The 15,973-nt window shown below is 68.5% G+C and overlaps 1 protein-coding gene across 1 annotated transcript in view; it reads right to left on the bottom strand.

Moving 5' to 3' along the window:
* Positions 1-296: 296 nt before the first annotated feature.
* SPEG (striated muscle enriched protein kinase) overlaps positions 297-15,973 on the bottom strand; it is a 151,250-nt gene continuing 135,573 nt past the window's right edge. The window contains 9 exon segments of the mRNA XM_075001611.1: positions 297-3,764; positions 5,379-5,528; positions 5,854-5,929; positions 6,920-7,143; positions 8,264-8,503; positions 8,886-9,540; positions 9,825-9,989; positions 11,600-11,722; positions 12,057-12,224. Coding sequence (XP_074857712.1) covers positions 3,551-3,764; positions 5,379-5,528; positions 5,854-5,929; positions 6,920-7,143; positions 8,264-8,503; positions 8,886-9,540; positions 9,825-9,989; positions 11,600-11,722; positions 12,057-12,224 — 2,015 coding nt within the window. The 3' untranslated portion in view covers positions 297-3,550.

Raw genomic sequence — 15,973 nt, 5'->3', positions numbered from 1 at the left:
GCAGCTGTGCTCCGGGGGACGGGTTTGGTGCCTTGCACCAGAGGACCCAGGACTGGGGCTCTGAGCAATTGACTGAACTGCCCCTCAGTGGTGCCCCCGGGGGTCAGCCCCAGGGCCGGGGCCCAGCTCTGCCAGGTTCCGAGGGCTCAGCCAAGTCCCACCAGTCCCAGGGCCGTCCACGGATACCCCTGGGGCGGCTCGCTGCCAGTGGCCTGTCCTCTGCCCGTCGCAGCGCCTCTGGGGCTCGGCCGCACCTTGCGAGCCCGGGGCATCTGCCGGGGCACGCCAATGACCACACGGAGCCACACCACGCCGTGCCGGGCTGCTCAGGACCTTTATTGCTGGTGCCACTCCAGATCCGACCTTGCAGCACAGCGGGCAGCAGGGACTCCCGGGAGGAAGAAACCGTCACAAATCAATAAATACAGCAGCAGCGCAGCAGCCTGGGGCTCCCTGCCCCCACCAACGGCCCACCTGCCCAGCCCAGCCAGCCACGCCCGCTGGGAGGGGAGAGGGGCTGGGGGCACCCTACGGCGTGGCAGCCAGAGCCAGGCTCACAGAGAAGGGGGAGAAACCAGAGTGGAGCCCCCCGCCCCCAGGTTCACATGGCTTGACCCCGGCAGGGCACCCGGGGCCAGCGAAGGGCAGTGCTGGGCCGGAGCCTGGCCCGGTCACCTGCAGGGGCTGCTGTGCCGCCCCCAGACCAGCGGCCGCGGCCCAGCCGCTGGGGTGTGCGTGGAAGCCCTGGCCTGCCCAGAGTAGCACAGGGGTGGGGGCGCTGGCTGGCTCTGAGCAGGGGGCTGGGGGGCCTGCCCAGCTCCCTGCTCTGCCCTGGCAGGTCCCCGGGAGCGAAGCTGGCCCCGTGGGGAGCCCTGCCGGAGCGGCTCCTCTCTGGGGGCAGGGGCAGTCGGCAGGCAGAGGTCGCGCCCCCCCGGTTCAGTGCTGGTGGCTGGCGGGGCAGGCAGAGGGGTGGGGGCACCGTGGCTGGTGCTGCTACCCCACGCGGCGTCTCTGGGGTGCGGTGCAACGCAGTGCAGTGTGTGGGGCTGGCTGGTGCAGAGATCTGGGGGGCAGCCCTGGGGCAGAGTCTGGTGGGAAGGAAGTTACCTGGGAACTGGCTGTCACAGGTGGTGTAGGGGGAGTGTCTGTCCGTGCCGCCATGCGGGGTGTGGCCCTGTGTGTGGGCGTCGCGTCACAGCGAGGGTGGACAGGCCTGTGCGTGTGTGTGTGTGTGCGCATGTGCGTGTGGATACATACAGGTGTGGCCCTGTGTGTGGGCGTCATGTCACAGCGAGGGTGGACAGGCCTGTGCGTGTGTGTGTGTGTGTGTGCGCGTGTGCATGTGGATACATACAGGTGTGGCCCTGTGTGTGGGCGTCACATCACAGCAAGGGTGGAAAGGCCTGTGTGTGTGCATGTGTGCGCATGGATACATACAGGTGTGGCCCTGTGTGTGGGCGTCACGTCACAGTGAGGGTGGAGAGGCCTGTGTGTGTGTGCGCGTGCGTGTGCATGTGTATGTGTGTGCATGTGCACGTGGATACATACAGGTGTGGCCCTGTGTGTGGGCATCACGTCACAGTGAGGGTGGACAGGCCTGTGTGTGTGTGCGCACATGCGTGTGTGTGCGCGTGCACGCGTGGATACATACAGGTGTGGCCCTGTGTGTGGGCGTCGTGTCACAGCGAGGATGGACAGGCCTCTGAGTGTGTGTGTGTGCGCGTTTGTGTGTGCGTGCATGCATGGATACATACAGGTGCGTCACTGTGTGTGGGCGTCGTGTCACAGTGAGGGTGGACAGGCCTATGTGCGTGCGTGTGTGTGTGCGCACGCGTGGATATATACAGGTGTGTCACTGTGCACGTGTGTCAACACAGGTGTGTCACTGTTCATATGTGTGTCCATACAGGTGTGTCGCTGTTCACACATGCGTCCGTACAGGTGTGTCACTGCACGTGTGTCAACACAGGTGTGTCACTGTTCACATGTATGTGTGCAGGCTTGTTGTGCAGGTGTGTTGCTGTGCACCTGTGCGTCCATACAGGTGTGTCACTGTGCACATGTGTCTGTGCAGGTGTGTCACCGTGCATGTCTGTCTGTCCAGGTGTGTCACTGTGTACACGTCTGTGCAGGTGTGTTGCTTTGCACACGTGTGTCCGTACAGGTGTGTCGCCATGCACATGTGTGTCCACACAGGTGTGTCACTGTTCACACGTGTGTGCAGGCATGTTGTTCAGGTGTGTTGCTGTGCACATGTCTGTCCGTGCAGGCATCACTGTGCACACGTGTCCGTTCAGGCGTGTCGCTGTGTACACATCTGTGCCGGTGTGTTGTTTTGCACATGTGCATCCGTACAGGTGTGTTGCTGTGCACACATGTCCATACAGGTGTGTCATTGTTCACACGTATGCCTGTGCAGGTGTGTCACTGTGGACATGTGTCAACACAGGTGTGTCACTGTTCACACGTGTGTGTGCAGGCATGTTGTGCAGGTGTGTTGCTGTGCACACATATCCATACAGTTGTGTTGCTGTTCACATGTGCGTCCATACAGGCGTGTCACTGTGCACGTCTCTGTACAGGTGTGTCACTGTGCACATGGCTGTCCGTCCAGGTGTGTCGCTGTGTACACATGTCTGTGCAGGTGTGTTGCTTTGCACATGTGCGTCCATACAGGCGTGTTGTTGTGTACACACGTCTCTGTACAGGCGTGTCACTGTGCACATCTATCCATACAGGTGTGTTGCTGTGTACACATCTGTGCAGGCATGTCGCTGTGCACGCGTGTGTCTGCGCAGGCGTGTGGCTGTGCACACGTGTGTCCGCGCAGGCGTGTTGCTGTGCACGCGTGTGTCTGCGCAGGTCAGGCTGCCACTAGTAGGTGTGACTGAGCAGCGCCCCAGGAGGCGTCGGGGGGCTGCTGCGTTTGCAGGGTGGGGGGAGGTGCCGGACTGGGGGTCACACAACCCGCAAACACGCCAACCTCGCAGCAGTACCGCCGGCACAGCGGCTGCGGCTCCAGCCCTGTGCAGGGCAGAACGGGGCCAGGGACACTAACCCGAGTGCTGCATGGCCTGGTGCTACCACGGGAGCTCTGCGCTCTGCTCCCCCCCTGCGGTTATGGGGCACAGGCCCCGCAGCCGAGGGGCAGCCCCCAGGCCCAGCTCGCGCTCACGTGGCCCTGGAGGGGGTGGAGATATGCGGAGCCGCTTGGCGGGGGCGGCAGCAGGTGGGCCGGGCAGCGGCCCCGCTCCCATCCACAGCTCGGCACTTGCTGCTGGGCTGCTCCTGTCCCCCGGCCCACACTGGCCAGCCCCGAGGTGCACCAGTCCAGCCCTTTGCGTAGCACTTCCTGTCGGCAGGCACAGCAAACCAGGAAGTCCCGCCCCTTGCAGCAGGTCCCCCGTGGGAGGAGTCAGGCGAGGCGGGAGCAGCGACCCCTCGGCAGCGCCGTCTGTGCCGGAGCGAGGAGGGCGCTCAGCCTCCGGTGCCCGCCTCCACGGCCCCGCCCCTGGAATGTGCCTTGCCTCCTCCGGCGCCGGGGGCGGGGCTACTGCGTGACGGGTGACGGGGCGCCCGCGCCGGGGTAGGAGCGGAGTAAGACCTTGTGCTTGGTGGCAGCCTGGCTGCGCCGGCGCTGGTGCTCCACCAGGAACTCCTTGAGCCGGTTGGTGGTGAAGGTGAGCGTCTGGCGGCGCAGCTTCATCAGGTAGGCGTCCTGCAGCCACGGGTTGGCCACGCAGTCCCTGATGGCGGGCCGGCTCCTGCAAGAGAGCTGGGCTGAGGGACGGGCCAAAGCCACGCCTGTCCCTGGGGCGAGAACCCAGGAGTCCCGGCTCCCGGCACCTGCTCTACCCACCAGCCCCCACTGCCCTCCCAGCACTGGGGAGAGAACCCAGGAGTCCCGGCTCCCGGCACCTGCTCTACCCACCGGCCCCCACTGCCCTCCTGGAGTGGGGCGAGAACCCAGGAGTCCTGGCTCCCCAGTCCCTGCTCTACCCACCAGCCCCCACTGCCCTCCCAGCACTGGGGAGAGAACCCAGGAGTCCCAGCTCCTGGCCCCCCATGCTCTAACCACCGGCCCCCACTGCCCTCCCAGCACCAGGGAAAGAACCCAGGAGTCCTGGCTCCCGGCCCCCGCTCTAACCACCAGCCCCCACTGCCCTCCTGGAGTGGGGAGAGAGCCCAGGAGTCCCGGCTCCCAGCCCCTGCCCTAACCACCGGCCCCCACTGCCCTCCTGGAGTGGGGAGAGAACCCAGGAGTCCCAGCTCCTGGCCCCCTGCTCTAACCACCAGTCCCCACTGCCCTCCCAGCGCCGGGGAGAGAACCCAGGAGTCCTGGCTCCCAACCCCCTGCTCTAACCACCAGCCCCCACTGCCCTCCCAGCACCAGGGAAAGAACCCAGGAGTCCTGGCTCCCGGCCCCCGCTCTAACCACCAGCCCCCACTGCCCTCCTGGAGTGGGGAGAGAGCCCAGGAGTCCCGGCTCCCAGCCCCTGCCCTAACCACCGGCCCCCACTGCCCTCCTGGAGTGGGGAGAGAACCCAGGAGTCCCAGCTCCTGGCCCCCTGCTCTAACCACCAGTCCCCACTGCCCTCCCAGCGCCGGGGAGAGAACCCAGGAGTCCTGGCTCCCAACCCCCTGCTCTAACCACCAGCCCCCACTGCCCTCCCAGCACCAGGGAAAGAACCCAGGAGTCCTGGCTCCCAGCCCCTGTCCTGGGGACTTCCCAGCTAGAGTTTTATGAAGGCTAAGACGGTTACAGGGTGCAAATCGAGCTGGCTAAGTTCACGGAGGACGGGCCCGTCTGTGGCTGTTGGCCATGCAGGGGACCCTGGCCTGTTTGCAGAAGCTAGGCAGGGTGACAGGGCAGTTGGGTCCCCGGTCCCTGCTCTAACCACCAGCCCCCACTGCCCTCCCAGCGCTGGGCAGAGACAGACCCCGGCCTGTTTGCAGAAGCTAGGCAGGGTGACAGGGCAGTTGGGTCCCCGGTCCCTGCTCTAACCACCAGCCCCCACTGCCCTCCCAGCGCCGGGCAGAGACAGACCCCGGCCTGTTTGCAGAAGCTAGGCAGGGTGACAGGGCAGTTGGGTCCCCGGTCCCTGCTCTAACCACCAGCCCCCACTGCCCTCCCAGCGCCGGGCAGAGACAGACCCCGGCCTGTTTGCAGAAGCTAGGCAGGGTGACAGGGCTGTTGGGTCTCTGCTCTGTGCATTCCCTCTGGGGCAGGGCGCTGGGCGAGACGGGCCGTTGTCTGGCAGCTCGTGGGCACCGTTGCTGAGCCTGGCCCGGGCCATGCTGCGAGCCGTCGTGGGCACAGCGCCTCCTTCGCTGGCGGGGACGTGCCTGGGGGCGGGGGCCAGGCCTGGCGCGCTCACCAGGGGTAGATGGAGAGCGCCTTGCGGATGAAGAGCGCGGCGCTCTGCGAGGCGTTGGGGTACAGCTTGAAGGCGTCAAAGCGCCCGGCCAGGATCCGGTTCTCTGTCTCCACGGGGTCCAGCTCGAAGAACGGCGACCGGCCGCTGAGCCTGGGGCGGGGGCAGAGCGGGTGAGCAGCTGGCACAGCCCTCCAGGGCTGCAACCCGGACTGCCTGCCATGGGCACGGCCAGGTGCCACAGTGCCGCGGGCGGGGCGGTGCCACCAGGCCTGCCGGGGCCGCAGCTGGTCGGAGAGAGCCCCGATCCCGGCGATGTCGCCCAGCTTAAGCGCAGCCAGAGCTGGCTCCCTCCTGAGCAGCCAGGCTGCACCACAGGGCCCCAGAGCATTACCCCTGTGTGGGCACAGCCCAGTGCCACGGCACCCGCAGCTTGGCCACCCCGACACAGGCACCGGCCCGGCCCGCTGGGACTCACATGATGTAGGTGAGCACGCCAACCCCCCAGACGTCAGCCGCCGAGCCCACCGGGTCTCCCTTCACCACCTCCGGAGCTGCCGGCGAGAAGCACAGGCCTGGGTCAGCCTCGGCCAAAGACCCCGAGGGAAAGCAGCGGTGCTGGGGGAGATGGGCGGGAGGCTCAGAGGCGCTGGGGGAGATGGGGTGGGGGGGGCCTCAGTGGTGCTGGGGGAGACGGGGGGGCTCAGAGGTGCCGGGAGCAGACGGGGTGGGGGGCGGTGCCATGGGGCGGCACCAGGAGCAGACGGGGCAGGGGTTGGTACCACAGGGGCGGTGCCATGGGGGCGGCGCTGGGAGCAGATGGGCAGGGGGCAGTGCCGGGAGCAGACGGGCGGGGGCGGTGCCACGGGGCGGGGCCGGGAGCAGATGGGCAGGGGGGGGTGGTGCCACGGGGTGGGGCCAGGAGCAGACGGGTGGTGCCGGGGGGCGGTGCCACGGGACAGCGCTGGGAGCAGATGGGCAGGGGGTGGTGCCACGGGGCAGGGCTGGGAGCAGATGGGCGGGGCCAGGGGGCGGGACCGGGAGTAGACGGGCGGTGCCGGGGGGCAGTTCCATGGGGCAGTGCCAGGAGCAGAGGGGCGGGGCCAGGGGGCGGGGCTGGGAGCAGACGGGCGGGGGACGGTGCTGGGTGGCAGGGCCGGGAGCAGATAGGTGGGGGGTGGTGCCGGGGGGCGGGGCCAGGAGCAGACAGGCGGGGGGTGGCGCCGGGAGCAGATGGGCAGGGGGCGGTGCCGGGGGGCAGTGCCGGGAGCAGATGGGCGGGGGGCGGTGCTGGGTGGCAGGGCCGGGAGCAGATGGGCGGGGCCGGGGGGCGGGGCCAGGAGCAGACAGGTGGGGGGCAGGGCCATGGGGCGGGGCCGGGAGCAGACGGGCGGGGCCGGGGGGCGGGGCCAGGAGCAGACAGGTGGGGGGCAGGGCCATGGGGCGGGGCCGGGAGCAGATGGGCAGTGCCGGGGGGCGGGGCCGGGAGCAGACGGGCGGGGCCGGGGGGCGGGGCCGGGAGCCGGGCACAGCTGCGCACTCACACATGTACTCGAGGGTGCCCACGCGGCAGCCCAGCTTGCGCAGCGCCAGGGGGTCGTAGGTCTGGGCGCTGCCGAAGTCGATGATTTTCAGCGTGTTGCCGTGGGAGACGACGAGGTTGTCGGGTTTGATGTCCAGGTGCAGCACGTGGCGCCCGTGCAGGTATTGCAGCCCCTGCAGCAGCTGCTGCGTGTAGCCGGCCACGTCGTCCTCCGAGTAGCGGAACCTGCGGGGGCGGGGACTCAGTGCCAGCCCCCCCTCCCCCCCAGCCAGCCCCCCCGTGACCAGCCCCCCACCGCCCCGCCCCGCCCCACCAGCCCAGCCAGCCCCCCCCACCAGCCCAGCCACCCCCGCCCCGCCCCGCCCCGCCCCGCCGCAGCCAGCCCCCCCCACCAGGCCCAGCCCCCCCACGACCAGCCCCCCCACCCAGCCCCACCCCGCCCCCCCATGACCAGCCACCCCCGCCCCGCCCCGCCCTCCCACAGCCAGCCCCCCCGACCAGGCCCAGCCCCCCTACGACCCACCCCCCCCGCCCTGCCCTGCCCTGCCGCAGCCAGCCTCCCCCACCAGGCCCAGCCCCCCCGCCCCACCCCAGCCAGCCCCCCCATGACCAGCTGCCCCCACCCTGCCCTGCCCCGCCTCAGCCAGACCCCCACAACCAGCCCCCCACCGTCCCGTCCCGCCCAGCCCCAGCCAGCCCACCCCCGCCCCGCCCCGCCACAGCCAGCCCCCCCGACCAGGCCCAGCCCCCCCGCGACCAGCCCCCCCTGCCCAGCCCCACCCCGCCCCGCCCCGCCCTGCCACAGCCAGCCCCCCCGTGACCAGCCACCCCCGCCCTGCCCTGCCCCGCCCCAGCCAGCCCCTCATGACCAGCCGCCCCCACCCTGCCTTGCCCCGCCCCAGCCAGCCCCCCATGACCAGCCCCCCACCGTCCCGTCCCACCCCGCCCCAGCCAGCCCCCCCGTGACCAGCCACCCCCACCCCGCCCCGCCCCGCCCTGCCACAGCCAGCCCCCCCAACCAGGCCCAGCCCCCCCGCCCCGCCGCAGCCAGCCCCCCCGACCAGGCCCAGCCCCCCCGCCCCGCCCCAGCCAGCCCCCCCGTGACCAGCCGCCCCTGGCCTGCCCTGCCCCGCCCCAGCCAGCCCCCCCACGACCAGCCCCCCACCGTCCTGCCCTGCCCTGCCCCAGCCAGCCCCCCCATTGACCAGCCGCCCCCGCCCTGCCCTGCCCCGCCCCAGCCAGCCCCCCCGTGACCAGCCGCCCCCGCCCTGCCCTGCCCCGCCCCAGCCAGCCCCCCACAACCAGCCCCCCACCGCCCCGCCCCGCCCCGCCCCGGCGGCCCCACCTGTCAACCAGGCTGTGGAGCAGCTCCTTGCCGGCGCAGCGCTCGGTGATGAGCACCAGGTAGCGCGGGGTGATGTACGCCTCGTGCAGGCCCATGACGTGCTCGTACCGCAGGCCCCTGAGGATCTCGTACTCCTGCAGCACGGCGCCCCTCCGCTCCGGCGCGTAGGGGACGATCTTGGCCATGAAGTGCCGGCCCGAGGCGTTCTCCCGGCACTCCCGGATCACCCCAAACCGGCCCCTGCAGCACAGCGCACATGGGCACCCTGCGAACCCCGACCCGGCCCCGCTGCTCTCTGCCCTGGGGCCCCAGCCCCAAGCGGGGTCTGCCCCGCAGTTCTGCCTCCAGCTCGGGGCGCCCGGCGGGTGCAGCCGACAACCCCCCCGGCTGGCACACGTGCCCCTGCAGGCGCTGGCCGCTGAAGGGGCCTCGCTGAGCCTGACCCCAGCGGGGGGCTCAGCCCTGCTCCTGTGGGTGGGCGACGCTGGGCCACAGGGTCAGGTGCCGGGCCGGACACACGCAGAGCCCCCGGCTCTCCCCAGCCGGGGCCAGAGGCGGGGCGGGGCGGAGCGTGGCACGCTGACCTCCCGCCGGGCGCCCAGAGGGCAGGGCCGGCACTCACCTTGCCTTCTCGTCCAGGAAGGTGTAGGGCTTCTGGGGGACCCCCTGGCGCAGTGCGCTGCCCTCCTTGGCCTCTGCGGGGCTGGGGCTGCTCAGGGTGGTGCTCTGGCCTGGGACCTGCACGGCCGACGGCACAGCCTCATTGAGGGGGGGGGTGGGGGCGGGGGCCGGGGCCGGGGCTGGGGGGGTTTTGAGGGGGGTGGCCGCCGGCAGCGAGACAAAGGAGGTGACCACGTACACAGGCGCCGCCTTGGGGGCCATGGGGGTGAGCGGGGCGGGAGCTGGGGCGGGTGAGGCCTGCACTGCCCGGTGGGCTGTGGGTGCTGGGAGGGGGCGTGGAGGGGCAGCCCTGGAGGGCGCTAACACCAGCCCGGGGGCGACAGACACAGCGATTGCTGGGGTGAGGCCGGGGCTGGGGGACGCGGCGGGTGCAGCAGGTGAGCACAGCGGCTCTTGGGGGGCTGCCTCGGCCCTGGGGACGGCTGCCTGAGGTGCCTGGCTGGGCGGGTGCACTGGCCCTTGGTGCTGGGGAGGCAAAGGGGGAGCCGGGGGTCCTGTGGCTTCGGGCAGGGGCTGGGCGGAGCGGCTGGAGGCAGCCCTCTCAGGGGCAGCCACGTCCTTCGGGGCAGTGGGAGCCGGGCGGGTAGCATCAGGATCTGGATGGGAAGCAAAGCAGAGCAGTTGGCCAGTGAGCCCCCACCCTGCCCCACAGAGGGTGGGAGCCAGAGCCAGAGCCAGGGCAGCTGGGCACAGACCCACCCCCCATGTGAGGCCAGGACACGGCCAGCCAGGGAGCCAGGCTCTGACCACTAGGGATGCTGTCCCGCTAGGCTGGAAGTGGGGTCTCCCGCTTTGGCAGCCCCGCAGTCCCGGGAGCAGCTTGTGCCAGGGGGCTGCCCCCATACCCAGCAGCCCCCCTGCTCCCCAGGCGCCAGCTCACCGTCTGCCTCGATGGCCACGGCCTGCGAGGCGGTGCTGTACGGCCCCTGGCCAGCCTTGTTGATGCAGGCCACCCGGAACCGGGCAGTGCTCCGGCTGGGCAGCTCCGTCACGTTGAAGTAGCAGTCGGCGATGCCCGAGCCGAGGGTCCTCCACTCGCGGTCCCCTGGGGAGGGACGCGCAGCTGTCAGGGCCGGAGCACCAGGCCCCAGGGCTCACGGGCTGCGGTGGGTGGTTGGCGCCGCGCTGGGATCTGCAGGGAGACGGTGCCCTGGGTCCGGCCGAACAGCCCGGCCCAAACACTGCCAGGGCAGGCACCGGGGATGCTGCCGGCAGCCGGCTGAGGGCGCCGGGTGCTCTCGGCGTGGGATTAGCGGCCACTGCTCGCGGCTCTGCCGTGCCCCCAAATCTCTGAGCTGCGCAGGGGCCGCGGCCGGACACTGCAGAGCCCCTGACACACTGAACCTCCGCACAGGACCCTGGAGGCCCTGGCTGCCCACCAAGCTGGCGGGGCGAGCTGCATTACGCCGGCCATGGGCAGTCGCAGAACAGGCCCTGGCTGCCCCCTATGCCGGCCATGGGTAGTCGCAGAACAGGCCCTGGCTGCCCCCTATGCCGGCCATGGGCAGTCGCAGAACAGGCCCTGGCTGCCCCCTATGCCGGCCATGGGTAGTTGCAGAACAGGCCCTGGCTGCCCCCCACGCCGGCCATGGGCAATCGCAGGACAGGCCCTGGCTGCCCCCTACGCCAGCCTGGGCAGTCGCAGGACAGGCCCTGGGCTGACCAGACACTGCTGGGGGTGGCTGAACCGTGCTGCACACTGGGGCGCTGAGCACTCGTCAGCCGGGGACCCGGCACTGCATCGCAGCCCCCGCATGCACCACACCACCGGACTGCCCCGCTCGGCTCACGCCCCAATGCCGGCAGCAGCGAGAATGCTGAGGAGACGGTCCTGGGTGGCGCTGGCGTACCGTGAGCGATAAAACGCCAGAGCTAAACCCCGAGGGCCTCCCCGGCCCGGCCCACGCCCTGGCCAGTGGCTGGCACCTGCCCACCTCCTGTCACCGTCAGCAGTTCAGGCAGTTGTAACCTGAGGGTCCCAGGGGCATGTGCCTGGTCTCCGGCTGCCCCGCTGCAGCCGTGCAGGGGAGCGCCAAGCCCGGTCCCTGCCCTGCCGGCTCGCCCCTCCCAGCAGCCCGGGGAAGGCGGCGTCCACAGGCTGGGGCTGATGCCCCCTCCACGCCCTGAAGCTGCGGAGCCCGGTAAGCCGGTGAGGCGTTGGACCGGCGCTTTGCTGTGCTGGCCCTGCCCTTTCACACACCCCACCCCTTCGACTCGCCCCACGCCGCGGACCAGTCTCTGCGCTGGGCCGGGAATTCCCGCTTGCGTTACGCTCCCCTGCACACCGGGGCAGGGCGACCTGGGCCCACTCTGGCCAGCCCCCCAGCCGGCACAGCGCAGGGCCCCTCGGCCAGGGGTCGGGCTGGGCCTTTCCCCGTGCGGTACGTGAGCGCGCAGGGAGCACGCCCGCCCTCGGGCTGGGCTGAGGGGTAACAGCACCGGGGCTGGCAGGCAGCCCAGGGTGGGGGCACAACAGTACCCCAGGCCCCGCTCGCAGCCCAGGGCAGCGTGGGAGCCAGCCCCAGCACGGCAGGGCAGCGGCAGCAGCGGCTCCGAAGGGGGCACTGAGGAATACGGACCCAGTGTGCCCCAAGAGCTGCCCTGGCCTGGCCAGCCCTGCCCAGGGCGCGTCCGCTGGGCGCAGGCGCCTCGTACCGTTCAGTTTGCACTCCAGGGTGTAGGTGCAAGGGGCGCGGCTGTCTGCCGGCTTCCACAGCACCAGCACCGTGTTCTTGTACTTCTGGGGGATCTCCGGGGTGCCCGGCTTCCCCGGCAGGCCTGGCAGGGAGAAAGAGGCACTGAGGTGGGGGCTGGGGGACAGGCAGCCGCAGTAGCACCGGGGAGCTGGGACCTCTTGCCACAGGAGCAGGCGCAGCCACATGACTAGCACTGGCCCAAAGGCCCCGGGGCTCTGCACGCCGGCGCGTACGTGGCCTGCGGCGCCCGGGCCTCAGCCAGCCCCGTCCCCTGGCTGGCGCCCCCGCGGCTGGGGGAGCAGCGGCAGATGGTCCCCCCCACCCATCTCTGCCCTTCCTGCCCAGTCATGTGGCAGCTCCCAGCCTGGTGGCCCTGAGCTGCTGCAGCCGGCACCCTCCCGCACCCGGGTCCTTACGTGCCACGGCCAGGGTGCACGAGCTGGTGGCAGAGCCCAGGGCGTTGGCTGCTGTGCACTCGTACAGGCCGGAGTCCTTCTGGTACGCCTTGGGGATGGTGAGCAGCTGGCGGCCATCCTTACACGCGGCAATGTTCACCGTGGCGTCGGACACCAGCGACTGCTTGTCTGTGGGGAGGGAGGGAGGGTGAGTGGGGCTGGCGGCTCTGCTCCCTGGCTGTTCCCGTAGCAAGCCTGGGGCTCGGCCTGTGGCACTGGGCACAGGCACCTCACCGAGCGACTGCAGCCCAGCCCCAGTCAGGCACTGGCTCCTGAGGGGCCCACGTGTACCCCAGAGGTGTTAGTCCCTGAGGGGCCCCCGTGTGCCCCAGTGGTGTTAGCCCCTGAGGGGCTCCTGTGTACCCCAGAGGTGTTAGCCCCTGAGGGGCCCCCGTGTGCCCCAGTGGTGTTAGCCCCTGAGGGGCCCCCCGTGTACCCGGAGGCGGTGACCCTGCAGCTTTGGAGCCAAGGAAGATGTGGTCCCTGGATGCTAGAATGGGACACAGAAGCCGTGTCTGTGACCATTGTCTCTGCTGGCACCCAATGTTGTGCTGGGGGGGCCAAGTGAGGTGTCCAGTGAAAGCCGGGGATGCCCTGAGCCTGTGTGTGACTCGGTGTTGTGCCATGGTGCTATGTGAAGTTACGGATATTGGCCCTACAGCACTATTGGAAATGTAGACTCAGAGCCAAGAACTCACCGAGGCAGGCGAGATCCCCGCCCCGGCGCGGGTGATGGACTCAGCCGAAGGACCCAACTCCCAGCCGGCCCATACACAGCTCAGGGACGTGGGACTGTCACCTGGGATGCGTCCAGCGGCAGAGGCCACAGCACCCACCTGGCTCAGGTGCCCCTGACTCTCCAGTGCCTGATGGGAAGGTGAACGGACTTTTCCCTCCCCGGGCAGCGTCCCCCTTTGTTCTGTCAGTCCCACGACCGAAGCCTGCCCGGGCGGAGCCCGTCCCTCGGAAGGACGCTTGCAAAGACTTACACGAATCAGCACAGAACGTGGCTGCTGCGGCCGTAGCTGTAACCGACCTATGTCGTGTAAGTAGCACACGAAGACCTTCTCTCGCAGCCTGCTCTGTCTGGCTGTCTCTGCGAATGAACCTTCAGGTTTTAGAGCTGAAGGGTTGGCGTCGGCGTGGTGTGTTGGGTAAGAGCCAAGTGTACATCGACCTGGGGCTGTGGCTGGACCCTCTGGGGCCCACAAGAATCTGTGTGGAGTTGGCGAAACAGGTTTTAAGAACCTCTCACCCAAGTAGGGGGCTGTGGGTCTGGGCATTGGGAAGTAGCTCTGAAATCTGGGGGTTTGCTTGTGTGGCTTCTGCGAAGAGAGGGGACGCAGTGGATGGGTATATCTAGGCTTCAGTCAGAAACTGGATAGAGTCTGTCACACCCTTCTCATTCACAAACGAGGGAGATACATCCTAGCGTGGAACTGTCCGGATAACCGTCTGCAGACAGCAGCTCTCAATGGCTCAGTCAGGTGGAAGGATGTAACAAGTCAGGTCTGTTCAAAATCTTCATCAATGGTAGCGATATTGGCCTGGAGAGCACGCTGAGCCAGTCTGCAGAAGATCCCCGGCGGGGCGGGGTTGTACCTGCTTTGGAGGACGGGGTCAGAACTCAGAGTATCTGGACAAACTGGAGACGTGATGTGAGGTGAACAGGAAGAAGTTCAGTCAGGACAAATGCAAAGTGCTCCACTCGCAGCAACAGTCTGTGTGACACAGGCCAAACAGGCAGCGGCTCCCAAGGAAGGAGCGCTGCGGAGAGGGGTCAGAGTGGAGCCCGCGAGGAGTAGGAGTCAGCTGTGAAAAAAGGAAAGCTCGTTCTGGGCGTCTTGTGAGCAAGACAGGGGACGTCGTCCTCCTTCTGCTCCACTCTGCGCTGATGTCGCCTCAGCTGGAAGCTGAGTCCAGCTCTGGGCACATTTCAGGAGACACTGGACAAAGGTCAACAAACTGGGCAAACTGGAGAAGGTCCAGCAAAGAGCCACAGGACTGACGAAAGGCCTGGGGAACGTGGCCTGTGAGGTGAGACTGAGCGAACTGGGCTTGTTCAGCCTGGAAAAGCGAAGACTGAGGCACCGACGGGGTTGTTTCAAGGAAGAGAAAGAGAGAACCTCCCCTGCAACTCCAAATGACAGGACCAGGAGCAAGGGCTGAAGCTGCAGCCAGGGAGGCGTAGGCTGGACATTGGAAAACTCCCGAACTCCCAGGTCGTTATCTGCCCAGGCAGGCTGTGGGATCGCCCCTCCTGCAGGCGCATCAGAGCAGGGCAGACACGCCTGTCACGAACAGGCTGGATGGTGCCTGGCACGGCGGGAGAGCTGGGGTCTGGACTTGGTGACCTCTCGAGGGCCCCCAGTTCTAGGATTCTACGTCCCCGTAGGCGCGCTGCCCCACAGGGTTAAGACAGTACAAGTCACCCTGCGGTGGGACGTGCTGCCTGGGGCTCACTGGGGAGGGCAGGAGGCTGCGGGGGTGAGGGGGCCAGCCCCAGGAGGTAGTGGGGTCACACAGCTTCCCCTGGAGGAATGGGACCCTTTGGGGGATTGGCCCACAGAGGAGCCTCCCAGGGACTGGCCCCAAGCTGGGGAGGTGGCCCCGATTCTGAGGGTCCGTGACTCTTGGGCTGAAGGGGCTTTGTAGGATTTTATTCCCTCTAGGCTGCATGTGTTTCCCACTGCCCTGTAGTAACGCCATGTGTCTGCCTCGGTTTTCCCCAGCACAGCATCAGTGCCCAGTTGGTGATGGGAGGTTTGAGTTTTTGCTGTGGCGGTGCCCTTTGTAACGTGGGCAGCCGGGTGACACCTTTCAGGTTGCTGTGGGGCACAGGCGGGAGGAGGGGCCTGGCAGGTGGGATTTGTACTGAGCTGGGGGGTGGGGCAGCCTGGTCTGGCTGGAGAGGGAGGAGGGGGACCAGGGCCCAGCTCGGGGACCCCTCTGAGCCCCTCTACCCAAGCTGGATGGTACTGACGGGTTCTGGTCCCTGGGCTGACCAGTCTGCTCTACGCTGGGTGCCTGTGGCCTGACCCCCGGCTGTTCCCCTGGGAGTGAGGCCCACGTCCGCCTGCAGGGGGGCAGGGATGGGGACCCCCACTCCAGGACAGCCCTGCACTGGTTGAATTCAGGGGCACAACGTATTCCTAAACATAAGAGCTTCCCCAGCTGCCTAGCCTGGGCTACCCCCAGTGCAGCAGAGCCTAGCAAGGGCAGTGTCCTGTGCCTGCTCAGCAAGTCCCTGGTGTGGCCTGCAGCGGGGCTGGCCTGGGCTAAGTGAGGGTGGGAGACCTGGATCAGTGCCGGAGTCTTGGCCCGAGCCCTGGAGCACAGAGCGCTGCTCCCTGTGAGAGGGACGTGCAGTGCCAGCCCCATGCGGCAGGGCGGGCTGGGTCCATGCCCAGGGCACTGCAAGCCACTGCTGACACCAGCAGCGTGAGCCTGCAGGGGCGAGACCAGAGGCCGTGAGAGGCGTCTGGAAAATCGGGCCTAAGGCCAAGCACGAGAGCCCTGGCTCTCCGGGCATCACCAGGCGTGCGGGTGATGGCTGTATTGCCAGCTGGGACTGTACTTCATGGGGGACACCCTGACAGCCTGGTGTCTGCCTGGCCCAGCTCGCTCCTGGCCCGCCAGCTGTATGGGGAACCAGGCAAGGGGCCAGGACATGCTCCCTGTGGGGCAGCAAGGCTGGAGGGAAGCTCATGGGTGGGCCCCGGGGGCCTTTGCTGGCCATGTGCTGGGTAACTTGTGTCTTGGACACAGGAAGTACCAGCCTCATGGCAAAGGAAACAGAAGACAGCTGCGTCGTCTCCGTTTTGTCTTCAAGCTGCTCCTGGCTCGGGAGTCAGTTGGCCTCAGACGACCCTCTGAAC

Source organism: Carettochelys insculpta, chromosome 8 (genome assembly GCF_033958435.1).
Source record: "Carettochelys insculpta isolate YL-2023 chromosome 8, ASM3395843v1, whole genome shotgun sequence".
Classification (NCBI taxonomy): domain Eukaryota; kingdom Metazoa; phylum Chordata; order Testudines; family Carettochelyidae; genus Carettochelys; species Carettochelys insculpta.
Note: the sequence above shows the minus strand (reverse complement) of the source record. Positions and strands in the feature narration are given on the sequence as shown.